Below are 27080 nucleotides of genomic sequence, written 5' to 3' on the forward strand. Positions count from 1 at the left end.
GAAATTTCTAAAGATAGCTACAGCACGTGACCTATGATTTAAGTATCTGAAGTGCCTTCCAAAATCTGAGAGGGATGAGGTTTGGAGCATGCATTCAGAAGTCTTAAAAGAGCAACACTCTGATGTGGAAACTACAGAACCCAAGCTACCAAAAAAGAAAATCAGCCTTCTGCAGGTGGCATCTGACTCAGATGATGAAAATGAACATGTGTCGGTCCCACTGCTTTGGATCATTATCGAGCAGAACCTGTCATCAGCATGGATGCATGTCCTCTGGAATGGTGCTTGAAGCATTAAGGGACATATGAATCTTTAGCACATCTGGCATGTAAATCTCGTGCAACACCGGCTACCACAGTACCATCCAAATACCTGTTCTCACTTTCAGGTGACATTATAAACAAGACGCAGGCAACATTATCTCTGCTAATGTAAACAAACTTGTTTGTCTGAGCAATTGGCTGAACAACAAGTAGGACTGATTGGACTTGTAGGCTCTAAAGTTTTACATTGTTTTATTTTGGAATGCAGTTTTTTTGTACATAATTCTACATTTGTAAGTTCAACTTTCATGATAGATTGCACTACAGTACTTATATTAGGTGAACTGAAAAATATTCTCTCTTTTGTTTCTTAGAGTGCAAATATTTGTAATAAAAATAAATATAAAGTGAGCACTGTACACTTTGTATTCTGTGTTGTAATTGAAATCAATATATTTGAAAATGTAGAAAACATCCACAAATCTTTAAATAAATGGTATTCTGTTACTGTTTAACAGCACGATTAATCGTGATTACTTTTTTTAATCGCTTGACAGCCCTAGGAAAAAGTCATCTACTTCAGGGAGACTGAAGAAGGGAAAATCACTTACATGTAATTCTGCATATTTTAAGACTTCTTGGACAATTTTCATTTCTTGGTTTGCATGTTCATCATATCACTTGCACACACAAGTAACAGCAAAAATTCAATATGCAAGTGATTTGTGCATGTACAAACAGATGCTGGGTAGAGGTCCCTTTGAAAGTTTCTCAGTGACAAGTGGTTAGGATTTTGGTTTTCTATCTTTTCTGTAAAGTTACACCATCAACAACACAGCAACCCTGAACACCATCCTAAGGCACTGGATCATTGCTTATTCATACATGAGACCACCATCTACTGAATCACCAACACTACCACCTAAAGTATTCTGGGGTTTCCCTCTGAGTCTCTCATGCAAGTACTGACCTGATCTTACACTACTTAGCATTTGAGATCATGTCCCAAGTTGTATGGCTGCAGGCTAGACAGTGCACACAACTTTGTAATTATTTAGTGTCAACTTCAATAACAAATACAATCTTTGGGGCACTTTTGAGGATTCCAGAGCACAAATGCAAGGCACAAATTAAAAAAAAAAAGTCAGATCCTTAGTCCTACAAGAGAAGAAAAACAACTTAGCATAAAAAGAGAAAAAGAAGAGGAGAAAAGAAATTGCACTCACCTGCTCACCAGCTTGGGATTCCCCAATGATGAATCGATCCCCAGGGCCATCAGCAGCTGTAGGACAATACAGAAGAAAGAAGATGATAAAATGACTAAACCATTGCAAATGAGAAAATAAGAAATCAAGATTGGGAGAACCTTAGAATAATCCAAGATTTAGTTTAGACTTGCTTCTTTAGAACCTGTATGAGAGGATATGAATATTTTGCAAAACATTTTGGACTTTTAGGTTTAAGATGTATTTATTAATTTGCTAGTCACAGGTTATATAATAATATTTTCTACCACAAAATTGCTCAGATATACTTATTGTTCCTAGTTCTTGCAAGGGTATGCAGAAGTCTGGGAGAATGTAAAAGGAAACCATTGAATATTATCTTCATATCAAAGGTTTCCAATTGTACATAAGATTCTTAAGATAAGAGCCTCAACTTCATGAGGTAGAGGTAACAGCAATAGTTGATTATCCTCTCTGTGAAACTGCCACTAGACGGGAGGCCATGATATATATATATTTTGCCAGCATGTTACATAACTGTTTGGAAGACAACAGGAGAATTTTGGATATCAAGATTTCTGGGTTCCCTTCCTAGCTCTGGGAGGAATGTGATTTAATGATTAGTGCAGTGGTTACAGACAGTATAGACAAGCATGTACATCTGACGCATTCACTCTGAAAGACAGTGGGGCTAAGTAGATGTGACTCGCACATGCCACGTTAGAGACTTGGGTTCTGTTCCTAGCTGTCAGTGTCAGAGGTGATATTTGAACTCATCATTTCCTCACTCCCAGCCCAGTGCACCTTCATTTAGACAAAAGGAAATTTTGACGGGGGAGAGCAGGTGGGCAAAGGTTTATGAGTACTGCAGTTGGACCAGTCTTAAAATTAAGGAACACATTTTACTGTGTATGTTCAAATAGCAATTTCCCAGGGCTACTCATTTGTCCATATCTGGACAGATTTTCAAGGGGACAGCAAAGATACTTCTGCTAACAAATGCTGAGTTTCTGCTTTGGAGGCACTAGAAAGGTCCGAAGAAACAATTGAGAATAACTACCATATTTTCCCTGCTCTTATTCTCAGAAACTCTTAAACTGTTTTTGCTGAAACTGAATATATAATTCTGAGGCAGAGACCAAATACAGAAATTATTAATGTGAACAGCTGAAGTTTGAAGCAACTGAAATCGTGTAAAGTATTAAGTGTTAGGAGGTGTATAGGTGTCGCTATGTGTTCTGCCTGTAAGAACTGTATTTATGCTTTTATAGCACCTTTCATTTGAGGATCTCTAAGTGCTTAAGGAACGTTAATTAATTAAACCTCACAACAACCTTCTGAGGTAGGTGTTATCAGTATTACAGAAGAAGAATCTGAGGTACAGGAAGAGTAAGTGACTTGCTCAAGGTCTCATAGCTAGAGTCAGGAACAGAATCTGGGAGTACTGACACTTAGTTACCTGCTCTAACCATTTGACCATGCTACACCCCAAAGTGATTATATCTACAGGCAATGTCGTCCTAGAGGAAGAGTACAGGATTGGAAGTCAGGAGACTTGGAATCTAATCATCCACCCTCAACGCTAGCTTCTCACAGAATATCAAGTCATGTTCAAGTTGTCTTTCTCTTTATCTTCAAGGCACTCAGTACTTTGAGGCTTGGGCCCAACATAGCTAGAAGATTGCCTAAAGCGCTGATGTGATGACCAGGGCAATAACTCCACTCCTCAGGCACAATGAAGCTTTCTACCATAAAGGTAAAGTTCATCTGTGCAGGAGATAGAGTTTTCTTGGGGACCGGTCTGAGACTTGTGGAATGAACTCCCACAGGAACTACGAATCGTCACAAACCTTACCACCTTCTGCTTCAAGTGCCAGGGTATTTCTTTGACCTGCTGCAATGGGGCAGATAGGCCCCCCGCTCTCAGGGAGGGGGTAAATAAGAGCCTGTGGGCACAACTGGCCCAGCCCCACTACGCTTGCAGCAGTACTCGGCAATCAAGAAGGGTCCTAAAGGAAGAGGCTCAGCTTAGTTAGGGAACTGACCAGGGTCGCCCAGAGGATTCCGGGGGCCCGGGGTCTTCGGCGGCAGGGGGCCCTTCCGTTCCGGGACCCGCCGCCAAAGTGCCCCGAAGACCCGCGGCGGGAGCCCCCCTCCGCCGAATTACCGCCGAAGCGGGACCCGCCGCCGAAGCGCAGCCTGGTCTTCGGCGGTAATTCGGTGGCGGGGGGGGTCCCCGCCGCGGGCCTTCGGGGGACTTCGGCGGCGGGTCCCGGAACAGAAGGGGCCCCCCGCCGCCGAAGACCGGGCTGCGCTTCGGCGGCAGTGGCGGGTCCCGCTTCTCCCCCCCCCCGGCCCGGCCTCAGCCTCAGCCTCTTACCCGAGCGCGTCTCCGGCGGGGCCTGAGCTCCGTCCCGCTCAGAGCCGCGTGGAGAGGGGGCGGGGCTGTGAGCTCCACGCCGAGCGGAGGCAGCAGCCCCGCCCCCTCCCCACGCCGCTCTGAGTGGGGCGGGGCTCAGGCCCCGTTGGAGCTCCCAGCCCCGCCCCCTCACCACGCGGCTCGGATCAGGGCGGGGCTCAGGGGCTCGGCCGGAGACTCGGCGCTTGATTCGATGAGGCTCCAGGAGAGGGGCGGAGGCGGGAGCCTCCGCTCTTCTCTTGGGGGCCCCTGCGGAGCCCGGGGCCCGGGGCAAATTGCCCCCTTTGCCCTCCCCTCTGGGCGGCCCTGGAACTGACCAAGGAAAACAGAGAGCAGCGCTGTGGGTCTTCCTGGATGAGGAAGCCTTGTTCTAGCCAAGATCCTGAGACAGCTTGCTGCCTGGATGAGACTCCCAGTGGATGGGATCACCGGACCCACAAAGACTGATAAAAGAGACTGGCCACATGGAGACAAGCCTTGAGTAGAAGGGCAGGGTCTTGCCGACAAATCCTTGGATGACCTTGCTTTTGAGTTGTTTTCCTTTTATTCTGGACTCTAATGCCCTGGAAGGGGTGTGACTCAAGTGTGCCATGGCCAGTGGGCTAAGACACCAAGGCACTGGATCTATGAAGGGTGACACCCGACTGTCAGGGAACCACAGCTGATTGAGTTGTGCCTTGATGGGCCACAAAGGGGTGTCTTGTAGACAACCTGGTTGGCACCTGTCTTCTCTATTCAAAACAAAACAAAAAAACCTAGCCTAAACAGAAAACTTACCAAAACAAAACACTACGCTGCATGCAAAATTCTCCCCCTAGGGAGAGGATAAGAGAGAGAACAAACCACATGTGACAGATGTTAGTCATGTCACTCAATGCACTATTGGAAGGGGCTCCGAAACGATAGTGATGAGGGTAGCATAAGAACCTATCTAGACTAGACTAGAAATCCTGCTCCCACTGAAATCAGAATTTCATCATTTACATTAACTGGAACAAAATCTAGTCCCTGGGTTCTAATTTTAGCTCTGACAATAACTTAATTTCTGTTACTCTCAGAGACCTCATCTGAAAAATGGAAGTATTTACCATACCTATGTCCCCAAGGTGTTGTGATGTTTACTCAACTGTGGTCAGTGCCTTTCTCTCTCACACTGAATAATACCTTACTTCATAAGTAGCCTCACTGATTTCACTGAAAGTTCACATGGAGTAAAGTACTGCTCATCACAAGTAAGGGCCAAAGAATCAAGTCTTTTACAATGTCACCAACTCATGAGAGTCTATCACGAGTCTCACAATATTTAGTATTCTAGAATGAGGGGGGGGTTGATAGCAGCCTTCAACTACCTGAAGGGGGGTTCCATAGAGGATGGAGCTAGGCTATTCTCAGTGGTGGCAGATGACAGAACAAGAAGCAGTTGCAGTGGGGGCAGTCTCGGTTGGCTATTAGGAAACACTATTTCACTAGGAGGGTGGTGAAGTACTGGAATGGGTTACCTAGGGTGGTGGTGGAATCTCCATCCTTAGAGGTTTTTAAGGCCCAGCTTGACAAAGCATTGGCTGGGATGATTTAGTTGGTGTTGGTCCTGCTTTGAGCAGGGGATTGGACTAGATGACCTCCTGAGGTCTCTTCCAACCCTAATATTCTATGATTCTAAAACACTATTGGGTTAAGAAATGTGCTTTAACCCTTAAAACCTATTGGAATCAAGAGATTACATGTAAATGTGATCTCTCATTAAAGAAAAAAAGTAAGTTTCTAGCCTTTTTGATGTATAGAAAAGCTTGAAAATGTGAAATGAGTGCATCCTAAAGACTCAGAAATCAGGAGGCAAATAAAAATAATCTCAGATTTATAGTTTAAAAAAAATCTCATGATTTTTGAATATTTGAGGCTGGCAATCTTTTTGAGATCCTTAGATGGAAAATACTAAGTATTGTTATTATTTATTATTACTGTAAGTACCTATTGACCCCAATAAGGGGCGTTGGAAGTGCTTTCTGCCAAATCTACAGTCTGTTGCAGTGGTGAATTAATTTCATGAGTCTATCTGTATCTGCTCTTTCAGACAAACCTCTTGGGTCTGCATTACATAACAACACTGCCCAGTAAAATCTTCATTTAATTTTAAATGAGTTGTGTTGGCTATTTTCTTAGCTAAATAAAATCATATTAAAAATGTAATCTCAAAATCAAACCAGATTTTTTGTTAACTAACTCCTTTCCTTAGAAAGTGGTACTCAGCTGTTAAATAAATAGCTTTGCCTACCTCTCAGATCTCCTGTATACATATTATCTTGTTCTCCAGGAAAACAGGCAGTTTGTTTCCTAGTTGTTCATCTGCTGCTACTGCTCATTCCTTACCTAATATCCACAAGTGGTTGCTTTGGGACTGATTATGATATATCTAATGGAGGGTTATAACATAAGATGAGCTGAGGAAAAGATAACAGGAGCAGATGAACAACTAAGAAACAAAAATCTTATTTTCATGCCAATATTCCTAGCAGGGAAACATGACGTGGGGAAAGAAAGACAGACAATATATGATATAAGCAGATCTGTTTCTAAATAAAATACATTTCAGAGTTTTCCATGTGCCACCAATTACTATTCAGAAGTCACATAACGGATTAGCTCAAAAGTGCACCGGGGAGGACCGGATTTCCAATTGGGCACAGCAGGCATGTCTAGAGGCACTGGCACTCGTTGCCAAATATGTGATTTTCTAGCCCAATTGGGCTATTTTAGTTGGAAGTTGCCAGGGTTTTTTAGCCGCTGCGAGTTGCGGTATTTTGGGCTATTTTGCTGCCCTGCTGCTGCTGGCCACACTGCTCAGTTCTCGAGAGGGAGGGAGCCTCCTGATCAGTCCCGCTCCCTGCCGAGATGCCCCACACACCACTTGTCTCACATTGTGCCCCCTCCCCTTAGGTGACATTTGCAGCATGCACAGAATTCTTGTCCAAGGGAGGCAGAATTCTTTTCCCCCTGAAAGAAAATGTGCTGCAGTTCCACCTTTCGCCCACCAGAGGCCACTGTGGCACCAGAACAGCCTGAGCTGGCTGAGGCTAACTGGTCTGGTGGGTGGCGACAAACAGCTAGCAGGTGGGTGGTGTGTGCATTTTTTCCTCAAGTGAAAAGTCACAAAAGCCTTCTTCAAGCCAGGTTAGGAAACAGAGTGGGCCACACAGGGCTGCTGGGGGGCTCCAGGGCCACATGGGAATGCAGGAGGGGGGGAGGTCCAGGCAGGATCATATGGAGAGGTGTGAGGGGGGCTCCAGGCAGGGCCACACAGGGGGAAGGGGGGCGCTCGTAAGGTGTAAATCTGGCCCTGCACCAGGGTTTATTGATGAACTGAGAACCATGAGGTGCATTTCACTACTTTTCTGCCAATATGGTAGTAAATGATTTCAAGTTAGCATGAATCAAGATGTACTTCACTTCAAAAGTAGATTTAACTTTTATTCAAACTGAGTGAGTAGCCTTGGTTGATGTGAAACACACTCTGTGCTGCTGAAGTGCATTTCTTCATTATCTCAACAACACAGGGTTCATAGGCACATAGAGATTGCCACATTGAAACAGTAGTCTGGAAATCCATCTAGGACAAGCAGTCAATGCTAGATATTTCAGAAAAAATGCAAAGAAACCATAATGCATCAAATTCTGCAGTACTAGATACCATAAAAGGAAATTTCTACTGGACCCCAGTGGGTAGTTCACAGTCTAGAGCATAAAAATTTATAATCTTTGTAATTGTTCATGTTGTTATTTGTATAAATATCTAATCTTTATGAAAATCTTTGTGAGCTGTTTACTTCTGGAGTTTCCTGTGAAAGTGAGTTGCATAGTTTAATTAAACATTGGATTGAAAATATGTCCTTTTATCCATTTAAATCTGTTGCATTTCAAAATATTCCCAGTAGTGAAGACCAATCATCTAGTAAACCTTTGTTTCATTTCAATACCCCAAAAAGTCATCTGGAAACATCTAGATTCCCTTACCATTCTGAGACGAATTGCTTTCAGGAAGAATGGCTACTCTGCGGTTGGCTACATTTGTAATGGTTTATTGAGTTCACATTCTGAAACCAGTCTACAAATCTGCCGATGAAAGCCTATTGAATTTACTAATTTTTGAAGGAAAGATTAATTTCACTTTAAAAAAAACTCCAACCAAGTCCCTTAACCCTTGACTCCAAACTCTCAAATACCAAAGGGTGAAAATAACTCAGCAAAGTTGAGCCAAAACTTTCCCTACCTTTGTTCCTAAGAACAGTCACTGATGGCAAGTGGTCCTGGGGCTAAGATATTCAGCTCTGAACAGGTGTTCTCTTGTGTAACAGGGTATTATATAACTGTACATATTTCCTTAAACTTTCAATATTAGATTTTATTTTATTTTTTGGAAATAATTTTCATTTTCTGAAATAATTAAAAAAAAAGTTAAACTACAGCATAAGGAATGTGACAACCTTTTTCTCATATATAAGCCTATTTTTAAACAGTCTTACAATAGTGAGGACACATTAGTGAGGCCCATATTCAGTTTGATCAATGTGTACTGCACACTGAAACCAGATTTAACTTTTAAGGAGTGTCATCACTCCTTGTAAATGCTGTCCAGAATTGCAGCTCCCATGTTTTTGGACTGCAAGAGCAGCTACTGAATTGCTCTCCCTCTCTCTGGAAGAAACTTACTGGAAAGGGATCAGAGAGTAATGGAGAGTAGCAAGGGCCATGGTTCTGTTAACTAGCCACCTGTGCAGGAGGGAATTAGGTACCACGTTTAATGAACTAGTCTCTCTGCCCCATGTTACCAAAGACACTGTGCCTCCCTGAGGCAGAATGCCTATTGATCCCCCCGGATTGTGCAGTTTTCACCATAGCAACTACAGGACTATGCCTAAATGCCAAAATTTAACTCTTATCTGGGAACAAGAAAAAAATCCATGCATTACACCTCCATTTAAATAGCTGCTAATGCCTCATAGGAAACTCTGTCCTGCTCCTTTACCTTGAACTCTCGTCTCAGGGCTCAGATCTGCGAATCAACCTACCATTTTATCACCTCTGCAACAATGCCTTTAAATTTCACTGCCTGGAATCTACCTCTGCTGAAATCTTCATCCATTCCTTCATCTCCTCTTGCCTCCACTACTGCAACTCTCTTCACTATAGCCTCCTAAATTTCCAACTCTCCAGAGTTGAGCATGCACAGAATGCTATTGCCCACCTTCTTTCACATAGTGCAACCATATCACTCCCATTCTCAAATATCGCCATCTTTTTCTGAAATGGAATGTGAAAAAACATTTTACAAATATTAATACTGCTACTAATATCTGTATGGCTTTTGACCTGAACACTTGGCCAAAATTCTGGGTCTTGCAGGTTTGTATGTTAGGAGGAAAAACTGATGAAGGAGTCAGGTACTGTCTTGATGCAATCCTGTTTATTTACAAATAATGTACACAATAGTACTGTTTTCTTGGACAGAACAGGAATCAAGCAGCAGGAGATAGTTTTGTTCACAAATCAAAGGCTCTTTCCAGCCAGCACTCTATCGAAAAGCTCCTGCTTTTAATTTTTTTTCAGGGTCACACTACAAGTGTTTCTCTGGCTGCATCTGGGGCTTTCTCGCTGCCTTCTCTGTGTGCTTCTGTCCAGCGGGAGGAACATCCAGTGCTCTATATTAACTGCAAACTATTTCCCTGGGAATTGGCCTATTTTGTTATTGAAAAAAAGGGCTTGACTGTAAAATAGGCAATAGATGCATTTCATTATTACCTGCTTGGGAACCCAGTCATCCTGGTTATGGATCATGCCCCCTAAGATGGCTGAATGTGACAAAAGACCCCAAACTCTGATCGATGAGTTGATATCTGTCCCTTCAGCCATATGCCTCCAGGTTGAGCATGGAAGGGACAGCTGAATGCCAACTTCTTCTCTTGGGAAGGAATGTGGGAGGTGGATTTACATCCAGTCCCCCAGGATCTGGCTTGAGGGGGAGGGTGGGTGTTGGAGTATACTAACGCCGCACTAATCCAGCAAGGGCTAATGGGCTGCTGTGAGCCCACTCAACAAGGACTGTTGCTCAAGAATTGGACTTTTTAGCCACTTGCGATGCTGCAGCATGACACAATAATTGAACTGCTTTGGCGCTCACACCATTGCCTTTTGAGATAGATGGCTGCCATTCAATACATAAAGACGACTGTAATGTCTGGGACAGGCCTGTGGGGCCTAATAAGACTGTTCCATGGAACCCCTGCCCATGGGACATTTGGGGAACTGTCTCAGTCAATTCAGTGGATTTCTGCCCTTTACTGAAGTCTGCCCTATAGTTTGTCTTGGATCATAAAGAGCGCAGTCACAATGTTGGAAATTAGCCTCCTGAAAAGCATCAGCATTACCATACTTGTGCCCAGGCCTGCATGCAACTATGAAATCGTAGCTCTGTACCTGGGAACTGGCCCCTCAGGATTCCTGAATCTAAACAGCCATTGCAGGGATGCATGGTCTGTCCTGACCACAAATTTCCTCCCATATAAACAGTGGTGAAAATGTCCTATAGATTTTACCACTGCTAGGAGTTCCTTTAGGGTGGTGAAATAATTTCTTTCAGAGAACTTAGATATTTGTTGTAATACCCTCCAATATCAAAGGGGTTTTAAAACATGGGTAGGCTAAAACAAAAGCAGTCTCAAGAGCCTTTTTCAACTCCAAAAATGCTACATCACACTCTGCTGACCTGTGAAATAGTTTCTCTTTCTCACCAAACCTATACAATTGTTTTGCATATTGGCAAACTCACAAATAAACCTTCTGTAATAGGTGCAGAACCCTACAAAACTCTGGTCATCTCTGAATGTCTGGGAAGTTGGCCAGTTCTGCGTAGCCTCAGTTTTCTCTTTGTCAGTGGAAATTCCCACCTGACTGGGTGCTCAAGGTAAATTACCTCTTTTTGAAACAACTCAAATTTCTTTGGGTTCACTTTCAGATTGGCAGACTTAAGTTTATCACAGACCATTTGTAATAAATGTATCAGTTCCTGTTCAGATGTTTAGCATGCACCAAGATATCATTATCCCCATTTTACAGATGGGAAAACAGAGGCACAAAGGGGAAAACAGAGGCACAAAGGTGAAGTGACTTGCCCAAGGTCACTCAATAGGCCAATGGCACAACTAGATCTTCTAAGTCCCAGATCAGTGCTCTGTTCTCTAGGTTATACTGCCTAAGGAGTCTTTACAGGAAAGTTCCTAGGAAAACGTTCACTGTAATATAAAAAATATTTTAATTGCTACATCTAATTACTCTGAAGCGTGCATTCCCAGACACAATTTTGAAAATGATCAACTGTAATAATAAAAAATAATTAATAAACAAACAGTAAGATGGAATTGTAACAGTCTGATAAAATATTTGATGTATAGGAAACACTCATTAATAAAAATTCTAAAAAACAGGAAACTCTTTGAAATTCTCATGTCTGTCTCATACAAGAACTGCATTTCCTGGGTCTCATCTATATCATGAGGCCAGACTTCCTGCTGGAAGTGGTAGCAAAATGGCAACTTTCATTGAAAGGGCTACCAGACCCAAGAACAGTTATAGAGAGTAAAATATTGAAAGGTTTTACTAAACATGGCTCTGTAAATATGCATTTTCACTCCCCTTCTCCCTGTTCTCCTCATTTAAAGAATTAGATCTCATCACTGCAGTCTTCCTTTAAAGTGGCTGAATTTTACACAGCCATGATTTCAGTAATGATCTAGACATCTACAAATAAAATGTATAACAATAGTTATATGCAAGAAAGAAGTGCTTCTAACTGGAGCATGCAGGTGTACTAACAATCTGGGGTAATGCTGAGTTTTCAAAAGATGCACTGCATGCCTAGAGTTAAAGCATTTACCTCTGACAGCGTATCCATCTTTTACCGATGCTGGGAAGGGGGGTAGGTTGTCTTTTGCATAAACATCTTGAGCAAGAACTCGGCCCATTCCATCTAAAAGGGAAGAAAGAAAAAAAAAGACCATGTTCCATGTCAGTGAACATACTCAAAGGGAATAGAAGGTGACAGCAGTGTGCTCCCATGGATGAAATTCATGTGTATGTGACACATCTTGTAATCAGGTCTGTCAAGCTTTTGATTTCTCTCCAAACCAATAGGGAAATAAATGGAGAGATGCAGCCTGGAAGCAGAGATGAAAGATGTGGTTCAGTCAACCTGCATTTCTGGTTAGAACAAGGTTGTTGGCATTGGATTTGGATGTACAGTATCCAGAACCAGAGCAGTCAGCTGAGATACAGACTGTGGCCTGGTCTACACCACAAAGTTAGGTTGACATAAGCTGCCTTGCATCAACCTAGTTGTGCGTATGTCTACACTTAAATTTGTCTCCCGCTGATTTAAGTGCTCCATTACAGTGATGCAGTAACACCGACCTTCCCAAGTGGCAGTGAGACACATTGATGTACTGAGGTCAATGCAGCATGAATGTAGATACTATGTTACTTATGTCGACTCCAAGAGTCCTCCAGCCACTGCCCCACGATGCCCAACACTGACTGCTCTGCCCGGGGGTCATGGAGACCAGAAGGCCTCCTGCCCCTTTAAAGCCCCAAACATTTTTGAAATGCCTTTTGCTGATTGTCCAGCTTGGCGAGCATACCTATCTGCTCCTCCCATTGGCCCTGACTTCCCTTCATGGGATTCTGATGCAGTGTAATAATCATAAATGTAAAGAAAGCACCACAATATTGATAGGCACATTGATGATGTTATTCACAGATGTACAGCAAACACCACACAATTCCTAGCAGACCCCAAATCAGCAGGGCCAGGTACAGTGCAGTACACCACAATGCATTACTGTGGCTCACTGTTAAGGTGATCTTTCAAAGCCTCCCTGAGCCATATAGCTCTGGATTCAGATCTTCTAAGAGTCCTTGTGTCTGGCTGTTCAAACTCAGAAGACAGCTGTTCCACCTCTGCGGCAACTTTTCCCCCTTTGATTCACAGATATTTTGCAGGACTCAGCAGGCAGCTGTAACCACTGGGATATATTTTTCCACTGATATCCAGTTTTGTGAGTAAACAACACTAGGGTCCCTTCAATCTACCAAAAGTGAATTCAACTGTCATTCTGCACCTGCTGAGCCAGTAGCTGAATCTTTCCTTAGTGCTGTTGAGGTGGCTAGAGTACAGCTTCATGAGCCAGAGGAGCAAGGAGTAGCCTGGATCCCCCAGGATCACTACTGGCATTTCAACATTGCCAGTGATACTCTGCTGGTTGGGAAAGTCCCTGCCTGTAGCTTTCCGAACAGTCCTATGTTCTTAAAGATGTGAGCGTCATGCACCTTCCCTGACCAGTAAACAATGATGTCGATGAAGCATCTCTGGTGCGCCAATAGCGCTTGCATAACCATAGGAAATTAATTCTTTCTGTTGATGTACACTGTGGCCATGTGCCAGAATAAGGGCTGGTGTCATCTACCACTCCACTTCAGTTCAGGAACCTCATTGCTGCAAATCCAACCATTATGTCCTGCACATTGCTGAGAGTCACAGTCCTGCGTAGCAGGAGACAATTAATGGCTCTGCACACTTGCATAACAATGGCCCCAGCAGTGGATTTTCCAACTCCAAAAGCATTTCCGACTAGTAGCACTTTGGCATTGCAAGTTTCAATCAGTGCAACTGTTACTTGATTCTCCACTGTCATTGCAGCTCTCATTTTGGTGTTCCTGCACTGGCAGACTAGGGTAAGCTCAGGTCACAGATCTATGAATGTGGCTTTGGGCATCCAAAAGTTCTGTAACCACTGCTTGTCATCCCAAGCCTCCATTACGATGCAATCCCACCAGTCAGTGCTTGTTTCTTGAGCCCAGAAGTGGCACTCCACCATCTGCAGCAGCTCTGTGAACACCACCAACAAACTTTAATTGGTTCTTGCTATGTCCCACAGCAATCTGTCCTCAAAGAAATCATCATGTTCCTCCCAGTTTGATTCTTTGTATCCTGTACTTGAAATGTTTATCACACTAATGTAGAGCTGTGCAGGCTCCATGCTTCTGTCAGCGATGGCAGACAGTGAGGACGGCTGCTGAGGTTTGTGGGATTTTTTTTTAGAAGGTGTGAAAATTATGGGCTATAGATGACATTATGGGATGGAGACATTTGCATGCTGGGAATTCGACTCCTTGCTCCCAGTCACCCCAGCGTGGCTAATTTCTGTCCCACCATGCCTTGCCAGAACTTCCCAAAAGATAGCGCACTGGATGGTGGCAGGCTGCACACTGGGATACTTACCCTCGTGAGTATGCACAGTGCTGACACAAGGAGCCATGTATGCAGGTGCACAAGCGATACACTAACTGTGGCGGCTTTATGCCAGTATAATTTGCATCGACCAAAGTTAGACATGGCCTATGAAACTAAAACAAATGTTTGCATACATTGAGACGTCTTAAAGAAACACTATCTTTTTTGTATTTGTAAAGGAAAAAATCTTTAACCTTTTTTTTTTTAAATAGTATTTTTTAAAGAGAATTCTGCATTGGAGAAAGGTGCTGGATTGAGCCCTGAATACAAACATGATCCATTCCTGAACATATTTTTATGAATTGGTGTAAAAATCATGCTATAAAGTAGCTTTACGTCTAATAATATTTGTTTTATTAGAGGTAGATGGAATTGTTTTGCTCAGTAAGAAAATATGGTTGTTTGGATGTCCATATGCTATGATCATGGGCATTATAAGAAACTTTAGCTGGATGGAGAGACAGACAGATTTTTCAGGTACTCCTGAATTGCTAATTGAATTTTGTTACAAGGACACAGTTAAAATTGGTTAGGTGCCAGTCTTGCGTGTGTGTGTGTGAGACAGAGAACGTTGGTGTCAGAATTGTTTATGTAATCTTAGCTTGTGATTGGGGTTGTTTGCTGGCACATCTCTCAATTGCACTTCGCAACCATAACCAAACTATTGTTTTTGAATATATTAGGTGAAGTTACTGATATGTACTCTCAAATTTGGAAAATATATCTAAAGACAAAAATGACATTAAAACAGAGTGAAAAGAGTACGCATCAGTAATTTAGGAGTAGAAAATGATTACAGGAATGTTCTGATTATCCAAAAATCAAATATTAAAAACCCAGGAAATTCAGAATTAGGCTTACACTTAAAAGAAATCCAAAAACATTAAGATATGGAAATGCATAGTTAAGGCACCCAAAACAATCTTAACTCTGGCCCTAGTGAGACCATGGAATAATTGTACAGTGATGATTAATGCATTTTAGTGTTTGTGATTCCAGTTTAAACTAATTTTTAAAGATGAATTGGGGTTGTTTTCATATTTTTCCCTCCCCTTATTGGCAGTAGAGGTGATAGTATTGTTTCATTCTTTCTTTGTGATCTCCCATCTGTTGTATCCAGTCTTATACCTAGATTGTAAACTCTTCAGGGCAGGGAATACCTCTGCTCCAGTTAGCCATGTGAGGAGGGCAGAAGACCCTGCCACCTCCCTTGAGCAGGGAATCCTTTGAGGGAAGGTGGCCCAAAAGGAGGAAGGAGTGAGGAGGACCCAAGTGCTCTCCATTTGGTGCCTTGTAAACAAGGATATGGGGAACCACAGACACTGCCATACTTCATAGCAGCCAGGGGAACAGAATCCCCAGTTTCTACCATCTTAAATGGGGGGCCCCACAACCTGGGGGGGGGGCATTGCCATAATGTAGAGGAATGGGGCCAGTGTACAGGAAGTCCCCCATGTGGGATATGCTTAAGACCCTGAATATCCTTAATTCAGCCTGAAGTGTCCCCCAGCCTAAACTATTTAGCCCCCAACCCTGGCTCATGTTCTATGTCTGCTTTTGCAAAGGCAGCAGAGGAGAAAGAAGCTCCAGCTTCTGAAAAGCTTATTCTTCTGCTGCTGGAGGCAATGTGGACAATTGGGGAGGCTGCTTAGAGCTACTCCACAGTCAGGTTACTCTAAAAAAGAGTGGGAGAGGGAGAGACAGGAAGGAGGTTCAATGTATGTGAGCGTGGGGGAGAGTGCTGTGTATGGGGTGAGGAGTTACCAAGGGGGTTGGGGTTTGGGTGCCAGCAGTCTGAATTGGGGAGGGGAAGACTCATCTAAGGATGAAGGCTCTGTGTGTGTGTGTGTGCGCGTGTGTGTGTGTGAGTGTTAAATTGCAGAGGGTGCTGTCCTGTACATGAGTGGGAATCTTAGCACGTGTGTGATTTTGTTGGGAACAACCTTGGCAATGTGGGTAGTTGTAGATGTGGAAATTTAGTGGGGGGACCAAGTGAGAGCCTCAAACAAGACTGTGTGTATGTACGTGTATTTCTTTTTAAGGAAGACTGGAGTATGTGTGTGATTTGGGGTTAGGAGGAGAAAGAGAGAGAGAGAGACTGAGTGTGACATTTTTGAAAGGGAAATGGGAAAGTGCAGGTGAGTTTAGTTTTGCACAGCAGCAGGCCAAGCTTTTCAAACCTGTAAGTTAACTAAACCTTGATATGTGTGAATACTGGTGAACTGGACTTCAGTTAAATGGCGTTGTAATGTAAATTACAATTTATATATCCTGGAGCAAATATTTATGGTGCATTTTAGAACTTCTGCTTTTATAGTAGGAATTAGCATGTAAATGCTGACATATTCTTCACTATAGCAGCTAGAAAGGCACCTTTGATACCCATTAATAGTCTCCACATTGTCTTATGTGGAAGTAACTTCTTTTTATTAGAAAGCTTACTACAAAGCTTGAGTAATTGTAGTGAAGGGGAGAATACGACACACACAACATTTTTATTATAGCTGAGAAATCAGCTTTCAGAGAAATAGTGAATGCCCCCTCTCTTCATACAGGCACAAATCCAATGCAAAAGTAATGCTTCTAATTTTAGCAGGTAAGCTGTCTTCATTTTATTTCTTGTCTGCATGCAAAAATCACACCAATTAGAGAGAGATGGTGGACAGTATGTTCCTGGCATCCTGCCATGTGCTATTTGGGGTGAACAAATGGACAGCCAGCAGCTAGAAAGCATTTCATTAAGGAAAGAGAAAGAAATAGTAGTGTTTGGTAAAGCTTTGGGCATTTAATTCAAAAAAGTAAAGACACTCTCAAATATATTTTTTTACTCTCTTTTGTTTGCACTTTCATCTTGGAAGTCTAAAAATCTTTTTTGCCCTAGTGTTTATGACTAATTTTGATTTTTAAAAATAAAAGTTCTGAAATGTCTTCTGTGTCTTCAGACTCCTCTTCCTTGTGGTGATAGCTTTTTGGTGTTAACAGAAAAGGCCTGTAAATTTTGTTTCTTTGAAAATATCACTGTAATAGGAGTCTTAGTTTTGTGTCTTTGTGAAACTTGCACAGCTGTTAAGAATTTTGATGCCTCAGGGCAGTGGTAATGGGATAAAGTTGTGAGCCAGGCCCCCTAATGGATATCATGCACTACCCCATCCCATGTTATAAATGCTTTCCCTCCCCAACAGTTAAGTGTTTTTCTGCAGTTATGCAGAAGGCAAAGCTAAAATAAGCTAATTAGAATTATTAAAATATTAGAAAAGTATGCCCAAGTAATAAATAAATTAGGTGTAAACAGAGAAACACTAAAAGTATATAATTCCCAAACTGTGAAGGTAGGTGGGTTGGGTTAGTGAACATTGTATAGCAAGGATCGTCTTCAAAGAAGCAAAATTACAGTTAATATTCCCATCTCTAAGGAAACTATCTGTCAGGATTCCAACTCCTGTGGAATGAAAAGTTTGAGGGAAGTCACCAAAGAAAAAATAGTGAAAGCTGCAATGAGCAGCAACAGCATGGCCATTGCCAACAGTGGGCAGACCAAAATGGTCATGCTTGCAAAAGGAAGCAGAGATGTTGGGGGAAAAAAAATTTCACGCAAAAACAGGCCAACTTAAAATAAGGGACAATCTGAAATAAGACTTCATTGAGGTGGTAATGTTTGGCCTTCTTTACCTTGAAAACAACTTCTGGACAAAGGAGAGTCTGAAATGGATTTTCCAGTCAATAATGCTTAGTGTGGAGAGAAAAGGACCATGTCATTGTTTTATAGATGTCTGCTATGGGACATCTCTGGAATAAGCAGCAGAGATAGCTTTTCTTTCCACTGACTGAGCCTTAACGTGGCTTTCCAGCTTCTAGTCAGCCAGATTATCATAAAAAGAAATCCACTTGAATGTCCATTTAGACAATCCTCTTGGTAATAGCTCAGAGATCTAGTTTCAACAGAAACAAAGAGTTGGATGGATTTTCAAAGCATTTCAGTCTACTCCAAAGAGTAGTACCCCTAAGAACTTTTTGTGGAGAAGGGTCCACTGTGAGATGTGGACATGAGATGAAAGTTTATCTTATTTATATGGAACCATGATGTTGTGCTGGGGAGAAAATCTGGTTGAATCCACAGCACTGCGTTATTCTCATAAAGCTTGGTATAGGGTGGATCAGTCACTGTGGCCTGAAGCTCTCACATATTAAGTTGAAGTCATTGACAACAGGAAAATAAACCTCCATGTATGAAATTTCAGATCTCAGGAACTAAGTGGTTCAAAATGAGATTTTTTTCAGCTTTGTCAGAATGAAATCTATATCCCACACCACAGGGGGTATTTTAATATTGTTTTTTGAAGTCACTACATGGACCTAACCGACAAGGGACTGCATAGAGCAGGGGTAGCCAACCTGAACCTGAGAAGGAGCCAGAATTTACCAATGTACATTGCCAAAGAGCCACAGTAATACGTCAGCAGCCTCCCATCAACTCCCCCCTAACCCATCAGCAACCCTGCTGATCAGCACCTCCCACTCCCTCCCTGTACCTCCCGATCAGCTGTTTTGTGGCATGTAGGAGGCTCGGAGAGGGAAGGGGAGAAGTGAGGGCAAAGAAGGCTCAGGGGAGGGGGCAGGAAGGGGTGGAGTTGGGGCAGGGCCTGTGGCAGAGCCAGGGGTTGAGCAGCGAGCACCCCCCAGCACATTGGAAAGTTGGCGCCTGTAGCTCCAGACCCAGAATCGGTGCTTATACAAGGAGCCGAATATTAACTTCTGAAGAGCTGCATGTGACTCCAGAGCCACAGGTTGGCCACCCCTGGCATAGAGAGAGGTTCACCTTCACTTAGAATAGCTGAGAAATTTAGTCTTTATGTAAATTCAGGTGGTTGAAGAAAATAGTCAAGCAGTTTTGGAGTGGTTCAAGTGAAGGGGTCACTTTGGGCTTGACTGAACCAATCTGCAACCCTTTTCTATTTTAGGTCTGTCTGGGATTTCAAGATGAAAGAACACAAGACACCGGCTCAGATAGAAGTTACAGTGCTCCTTTATTGGATGGAGCAAATGGCCCTGGTTCTGAGGTTGAAGCCATATTCTCAACTTGGGTGGACTGGCTTTGCCCATCCACTACCGAGTTGTGAACCAAATCTATCTGGATCAGTTTGAGGATATTAGGATCATCAAACCTTTGTTTCTCCTTAGCATTGACAGGACCTTTGCTACCTGGCTTTCTGAAAACCTGATCTTATGTCCCCATTGAACACTGCTCAGGAACCATGTATCCAAGGTACCAGAGGCCATTGGGGTAAAAGGTTGCCAACTGGCCTCTGACACGAAGAACCATGCAAAATATTGGTAGCGGCAGGCTATCCTATATGCTAAGGATCTACATTCCCTCTAAGCTGCGCAGCCGTGCAGCAGGCTATCAAGGCGCCTCTCCCCTGACCCCAGCCCTGGAGCTGCTGCGGAGAGGCGCCTCTCCCCCAACCCTAGCCCCAGAGTTGCCACGGCTGGGGAGAGGTGCCTCTCCCCCCGTCCCCAGAGCTGCCCTGGTGGGCAGAGCCGCTCTCCCCCGTCCCCGGGCTGCTGCAGCAAGAGATGGCTGTGGGGAGTCTTCTTTCCCTGCTGTAGACCCAGGGTAACCTGTACCTCAAACCCCTCACCCCCAGCCCACCCCATAGCCCGCACCCCCCAGCTGGAGCCCTCACTCCTCCCCGTACCCTAACCCTGAGCCTCCTCCTGCACCCTGAACACCTCATCCACAGCGTCACCCCAGCGCCCGCACCCCCAGCACCCCAACCCTCTGTCCCAGCCCTCAGCCCCCTCCCACACTCCGAACCCGTTGGCCCCACCCCCGCCACACATCACCTCCATATTGGTGCCCATAACAAAATTAATTCCACATATGGATGTAAAAAATTAGAGGGAACCTTTGTTTTCTAGTTGCTGAAAGAGGGCTTAGGCTCATTTGGGTTTTGATGTTGAGGCCAAGTGACCTGTGCAGGAAGGTACTGAGTAATCTTGAAATCACTCATCAATCTGAAAGCCATCTTTTGACGTAGAGCTTTATCCTTCCCTCCCTCGAAGGAGAGGTCCACGGTGTGAGGTCTGAGAGAATGTAGCATGGACTTTTTTTCCCTTTCCTTTCTGTAAAAAGGCATTTACTTGCTCCCCAAACAAGCTCTCTCTACTGTAAAACAGATTCTTGATCTCTAGCTAGACCTCTTGGTTGCATTTGTATGCCTGCAACCAGGCTGACCTGTGGCAATGCAACCCTAAGGCAGCAGTCCTTGTCACTGTATCTGCACATCACCTGATGCTGCACTATGTCTACTCCATTGTGGATTATCTTTTTGAAGCTTTCTGCATTTTTCTTGGGGAAGAGAATTGACCAGATTGGAGGTTTTCTTCCAGTTCTTCCTGACATTTGGTCATGAAGACTCAGTAGTCCACAATGCAAAGGGCTGCAGCCATGGATTAATCCTAATGTGGCAGCTCAGGATTCTGGGAGACAGTACATGAGTATTGCCACATCATAGGGAAGCCAATGTTTTGGTTTCAAACTATCCTCATTTCAGCTTTTCAGGGCTTGCACTACACATGGCTGAGTCAGCTCAAGCAGGAACCACTCAGTAATACATCGCATGAACAGTTTTACTTCAGCTTCAACTCAGACATCATGATATTTCATAAATTCAGTTATAGATGTCCAGCAGCTTTCTAGGCCATGTTCTTTTTTTGGTCTCCATCTTGGATGAATGCCTCATAGCTGAAATCTGTGTACCATGATCATTACTGAGCAAAGGGAAACAATTTAGTGAAGAATAAAGTTAGGGTTGAAATGCTTGAAAAGATCAATTGGGGAACATGATGGAGAGATGTGTGGATTTCAAGCTGGTCTTCAGAATAAGGGCAAGAGCCTGACTGATGCCAAATGTCTGTATGTAGCAACACACTTAGCACTATTACTGTGTACACTGAGATATATTTAGGAATGCAAATCAATTAGATTTGTTTTCTCCTCTTTTGTTTTGATGTTTGTACAAGTGTATGCACTTTATTTATAAAATCAACAATAGTCCTTGAACTTTAAAAATTCCACTTGTCCTACAGGCTAGGTGAATTCCAAGAGCTCAGTAGTATTAAATTTAAAAAAAGACACTCCTTTTCTGTGGAACAGGTCAGAATTCAAAGCTTCAGGACTACAGTTGAACTCTCTTCCTGAGGAACAGGTATATCAGCCTAAATAAATGAAGACTTAAATATTAATTAATTTAAACAGAACGCATTCTTATGAATTCATCTAATTCTAGCAAATGTACAGGAAAATTATATGTATGTTTGATTGTGTAGTATTTTTATGGAAATCATTAATCACTTGTGACATAGAGGTCACACCAAAAGATCAAAGTCTACGATCTTATTGCATATCTTGGGGAAATAATATTGCCAGTGAGACTAACATCAACTCCCGCTCTGTATAGAAGAACTTCAGTACAATAGTGAGAATCCTCAAATGATGTACTGTATATGATAAGAAAATATTGATAAAGAAGCAACCAGATAAAGGAAATCAAGTACCAGTATTAACATTAATCCTAGGCAATGTATATCAAACGTGAAAACTGAAAGGTAATTAAAATCTTGAAAAGGCTTTACTCTAAAATGATTTGTTAGGTTCTTGCTAACATTTTCAAGCAGGCCACCATTATTCTATTATGCGATAAAGCATCCAGGGCCAGTTCTAGGGACAGCCAAGGAGGGCGGGCAGCTGTAGGTTTTGGGTTTTTTTGCTCCACTCTGATTGCCAGCTTTGCTAATTGGCTGGCCTTTTCCCCTTCTGCCTTAGTCAGCAAAATGGCTAGGGCTGCTCCTGAAAGTGGTCAGGTTGGTTACAAGGCAATAACTCAAAAGAGCTTATGGGTGCCAAAATGTGTTCCTGATTTGTTATAATGAATGTACATTCCCAAAGTACATGGAAGATAGCACACTTCCTATTCTACAGTACCCCAGTAAAGAAGTGGTGTGAGCAGCAGCTCCTTAACATACACCTGAGAAATACACTATTTACCAAGCTAGTCATTTTTGAACAGAAAAATCAGGAAGGTGAAGCAGAAAGGAGTGAGGCTGATGAGAGGACCTCAAACCACACTGCAGAGGCCTACAACCTTTGAGGAAAGGGTCTGGAGCCCTAATCTGCACTCAAAAACAGTTGAGGTATTCTCCAAGGTGTCAGTAGGAACTTGGGAGCCTGCAGTAGTGAAAAAGCAGCATGTCTGAAGTCTTTATGGTTAGAGAAAGATAGACAACTGAGTCCTGTTCAGTTCAAATATCAAATAGATGATAGGAATGAGAATTCATATGTGGGTATACAATCATGTAAACACGTGGAATAAGATCACTGATGTATAGATAAGTAAACAGGATAGAAAGTTTCCATCTAGTGAGAAAGTCCATGAAGAATTCCAACAGCAGTCACTATCTGGTAGGTGAATGTGCCAACAAAAAAGCAATGAATTCCAATACTTTACCAGGCTGGTACCTTTGAAGGAAAAAGGATAGTTTTGACACACAGCTGATCTACTTTATTGTAAGTAGACAACCATTATAATTAGGGCTGTTGATTAATCTCAGTTAACTTACGCGATTCACTAAAAATAATTAATTTTGATTAAAAAAATTAATCGCGACTTCAATCACAGTTTTAATTGCACTGTTAAACAATAGAATACCAGTTAACATTTATTAAATATTTTGGATATTTTCCTACATTTTCATATATATTGTATTCTGTGTTGTAATTGAAATCAAAGTGTTTTTTATTACAAATATTTGCACTGTAAAAATGATAAACAAAAGATATAGTATTTTTCAATTCACCTCAGACAAGTACTGTAGTGCAATCTCTTTCTTGTGAAAGTGCAACTTACAAATGTAGATTTTTTTTTTGTTACATAACTGCACTCAAAAACAAAACAACGTAAAACTTCAGAGCCTACAAGTCCACTCAGACCTACTTCTTGTTCAGCCAATCGCTAAGACAAGTTTGTTTACATTTGCATGAGATAATGCTGCCCTCTTCTTGTTTACAATGTCACCAGAAACTGCGAACAGGCTTTGTAGTGTTGTTAGTTAACTTAGGATTATGTTATTGTTGTTGTTGAAAAAAAGTAATAATAGCAATACCTTTCATGTTCATGCTAATCATGCATTGTCATTACATCCAATCAAAACACCTAAGGTTGAAACATCTGATGTAGAATCTGAAATCCACGAATTAATGCAAATAGAGATTTGAAAATATTTGTTGTACTAGAAGTACAAAAGGGGGGAGTGTGGAAGCAGGGAAAGAATTAATAAGGATTTGAAGGGGATTTTAATGCATGTCAGTCAGTTAGCAAGAGTTAGCCTAGCTGTAATCCTAATGATGTGAGACTTCTAGAAGCAAGAAAGAACTGTGTAAAAAGTTATTACGACCTTGCAAATATGCAGGCTGGCGTCTTTTAGGAGTGAGACAAATAAGATAGCAGAAAGGCTTATGTATAAACAAAATGTATTTGTTGCTTTTTACCGTCTGTATTATTGCTAGAAATTGTCTGTAACAAAGGTATAAAGGCTTGCTGTAATTGTTTACCAGTTGAGAGACCTGTCCAGGACTGGGGCGACCCTGTGTCCTATGGCACTCTCTCCCTCCATTGTAATTACTGGAGAAATAATAAAGTATTTGATTTTGCTGCACCCAAACATAAAGCGAGAACTGAGTTTTTCTCCGACAAGGCATTTGCATGGCACTTTTGTAGCCAGCATTGCAAAGTATTTACGTGCCAGATATGCTAAACCAGGGGTCGGCAATCTTTCAGAAGTGGTGTGCCGAGTCTTCATTTATTCACTCTGATTTAAGGTTTCATGTGCCAGTAATACATTTTAACATTTTTAGAAGGTCTCTTCCTGTAGGTCTATAATATATAACTAAGCTATTGTTGCACATAAAGTAAATAAGGTTTTAAAATGTTTAAGAAGCTTCATTTAAAATTAAATTAAAATGCAGAGCCCCCTGGACCAGTGGCCAGGACCTGGGCATTGTGAGTGCCACTGAAAATCAGCTCGCATGCCGCCTTCGGCACGTGTGCCATAGGTTGCCTACCCCTGTGCTAAACATTCATATGCCCCTTCATGCTTTGGCCACCATTCTATAAGACATGCTTCCATGCTGATGATGCTCGTTAATAATACACTAATTAAATTTGTAACTGAACTCTTTGGGGGAGAATTGTATGTCTCCTGCTCTGTTTTACCCGTATTCTGCCACAGGGCCGCCCAGAGGATTCAGGGGGCCTGGGGTCTTCGGCGGCAGGGGACTCCCGCTTCGGCGGTAATTCGGCGGTGGGGGGTCCTTCTGCTCTGGGACCCGCCGCCGAAGTGCCCCGAAGACCCGTGGTGGGGGCCCCCTGCCGCCGAATTACCACTGAAGACCCGGCACTTCGGTGACAGGTCCCACTTCGGCAGTACTTTGGCGGTGGGGGGGTGTCCTTCCGCCCTGGGGTGGAAGGACCCCCCGCCGCCGAAGACGCAGAGCAGAAGAAACTCTGGGGGCCTGGGCCCCGTGAGAGTTTTCCAGGGCCCCTGGAGCGAGTGAAGGACCCCGCTCCAGGGCCCCCGAAAAACTCTTGTGGGGGCCCCTGCAGGGCCCACGGCCTGGGGCAAATTGCCCCATTTGCCTCCCCCTCTGGGCGGCTCTGTTCTGCCATATATTTCATGTTATAGCAGTCTCGGATGATGACCCAGCACATGTTCATTTTAAGAACACTTTCACTGCAGATTTGACAAAATGCAAAGGAGGTATCAATGTGAGATTTCTAAAGATAGCTACAGCACTCGATCCAAGGTTTAAGAAGCTGAAGTGCCGTCCAAAATCTGAGAGGGATGAGGTGTGGAGCATGCTTTCAGAAGTCTTAAAAGAGCAACACTCCAATGCAGAAATTACAGAACCCGAACCACCAAAAAAGAAAATCAACTTTCTGCTGATGGCATCTGACTCAGATGATGATAATGAACATGCATCGGTCCGCACTGCTTTGGATTGTTATCAAGAAGAACCTGTCATCAGCATGGATGCCTGTTCCCTGAAATGGTGGTTGAAGCATGAAGGAACATATGAATCTTTAGCGCATCTGGCACGTAAATATCTTGCAATGCCAGCTACAACAGTTCCATGAGAATGCCTGTTCTCACTTTCAGGTGACATTGTAAATAAGAAGGAGGACTGAGTGGAGTTGCAGGCTCTAAAATTTTACATTGTTTTATTTTTGAATGCAGGCTTTTTTTAACATAATTCTACATTTGTAAGTTCAACTTTCATGATAAAGAGATTGCACTACAGTACGTGTATTAGGTGAATTGAAAAATACTATTTCTTTTGATTTTTTTTCAGTGCAAATACTTGTAATCAAAAGTAAATATAAAGTGAGCACTGTACACTCTGTATTCTGTTTTGTAACTGAAATCAATATATTTGAAAATGTAGAAAGCATCCAAAAATATTTGAATAAATCGTATTCTATTATTGTTTAACAGTGCAATTAATTGCGATTAATTTTTTTAATCGCTTGTCAGTCCTAATTATAATACCTTAAGAAAGGAGAGGATGTAGTTTCTTAAAACAAGACAGTTGTGATTACTGAAAAGTCTTTAGATTTATTCAGTTAATGCTCCAATGATATAAAACATGAATGATTTACTATCACATGAAAATGTGGGAAAGTTTATCTATGAATTATTATGAGCTATTACCTGTTTCAAAAGGCAGGTTGAGCAAAACATGATAATGAAATCTAGGTATTGCTATCTCAGAGTAGGCCAGGATGACACCTTGCAATACAAAGGTGTGCAACACCAAGAAATCAGCTATGCACAGTCAGACCTTAAGGATGAAAGGCTTCACTCATCTATGACTCCGTTCCTGATTTGTTTGGTGGACAAGAATACGTGACTATGTACTCACCCTGGCAGAAGCCTGGTGTCTTGGAATTTTGGTAACAATGAGAGGCTTTTAATGAATGCCATGTATTTGAGACCAAGTGAAGACCTGTGTTGATATAACTCAGTTTGAGACTGTTTTTCACTGATTAAGTCGCAGTTTTGTACAAACTACACCCTTCAATATGTGCTTACATTTCTTGGCTCAACACCTACAAGTCTCAGATGGAAATGTTTTCTGTGATCTCTCCATGAACAACATGCACTGGTTAATACTTCATTCAAACCTAACTTATTGGTTTGCTGCTATTGTGCTACAAGGGGTAGCTGTGTCCGGACCACATACTTGAAGCATCTCAATCCATTGAAGCTGTTTACTTTATATGAAGGATGACATCCCCCTAAGCCAGCATTTCTCAAACATTTTTAAGCTGCTTGGTCCTTCTAGAAAATAAAACCAGTCAAACTCTCCTTCATCCCCACTTTATTACCAGGGCAGCTTGGGGGAAACGTACACAGTCACTGTTCCAGGTCCCTGACTAGTCCTTTAAACCCTCAAAGTGAGCATGCCCCATATCCTGGGAACTGCTGCCCTAAGCTATGGAACATTGATTTGACCATGAAATACCAATAGGTAATCCATAGTTGACACTCCTGGGTTCAAATTCTTCCAGATACTGATAGCTTTATTTGGGTAAGTGCAATTGTTCCCATATGGGAACAAAACATTGACTCGACTTGCAACTGCTATTTGAGGTGGCATGTATCAAAGGGGAAATGACTGTCTAGGAAGGAGTGCTGCTGAAAGGGATCTGGGGGCATAATGGACCACAAGCTAAATATGAGTCAACCGTGTAAAGCTATTGCAAAAAAAGCAAACATCC

The 27080-nt window shown here is 42.6% G+C and overlaps 1 protein-coding gene across 10 annotated transcripts in view; it reads right to left on the reverse strand.

The window, feature by feature from the left end:
- The window catches only part of GPHN (gephyrin), a 602360-nt gene that overhangs the window by 70297 nt on the left and 504983 nt on the right, over positions 1 to 27080 (reverse strand). For all 10 annotated transcript variants that reach the window (XM_045012253.1, XM_045012256.1, XM_045012255.1 and 7 more), the window contains 2 exons: positions 11833 to 11925; positions 1490 to 1545 (listed from right to left, as the gene is read on the reverse strand). In XM_045012253.1, the coding sequence (XP_044868188.1) occupies positions 1490 to 1545; positions 11833 to 11925 (149 nt within the window). The remainder of the gene's footprint in view (positions 1 to 1489; positions 1546 to 11832; positions 11926 to 27080) is intronic.

Source organism: Mauremys mutica, chromosome 4 (assembly GCF_020497125.1).
Source record: "Mauremys mutica isolate MM-2020 ecotype Southern chromosome 4, ASM2049712v1, whole genome shotgun sequence".
Classification (NCBI taxonomy): Eukaryota; Metazoa; Chordata; order Testudines; family Geoemydidae; genus Mauremys; species Mauremys mutica.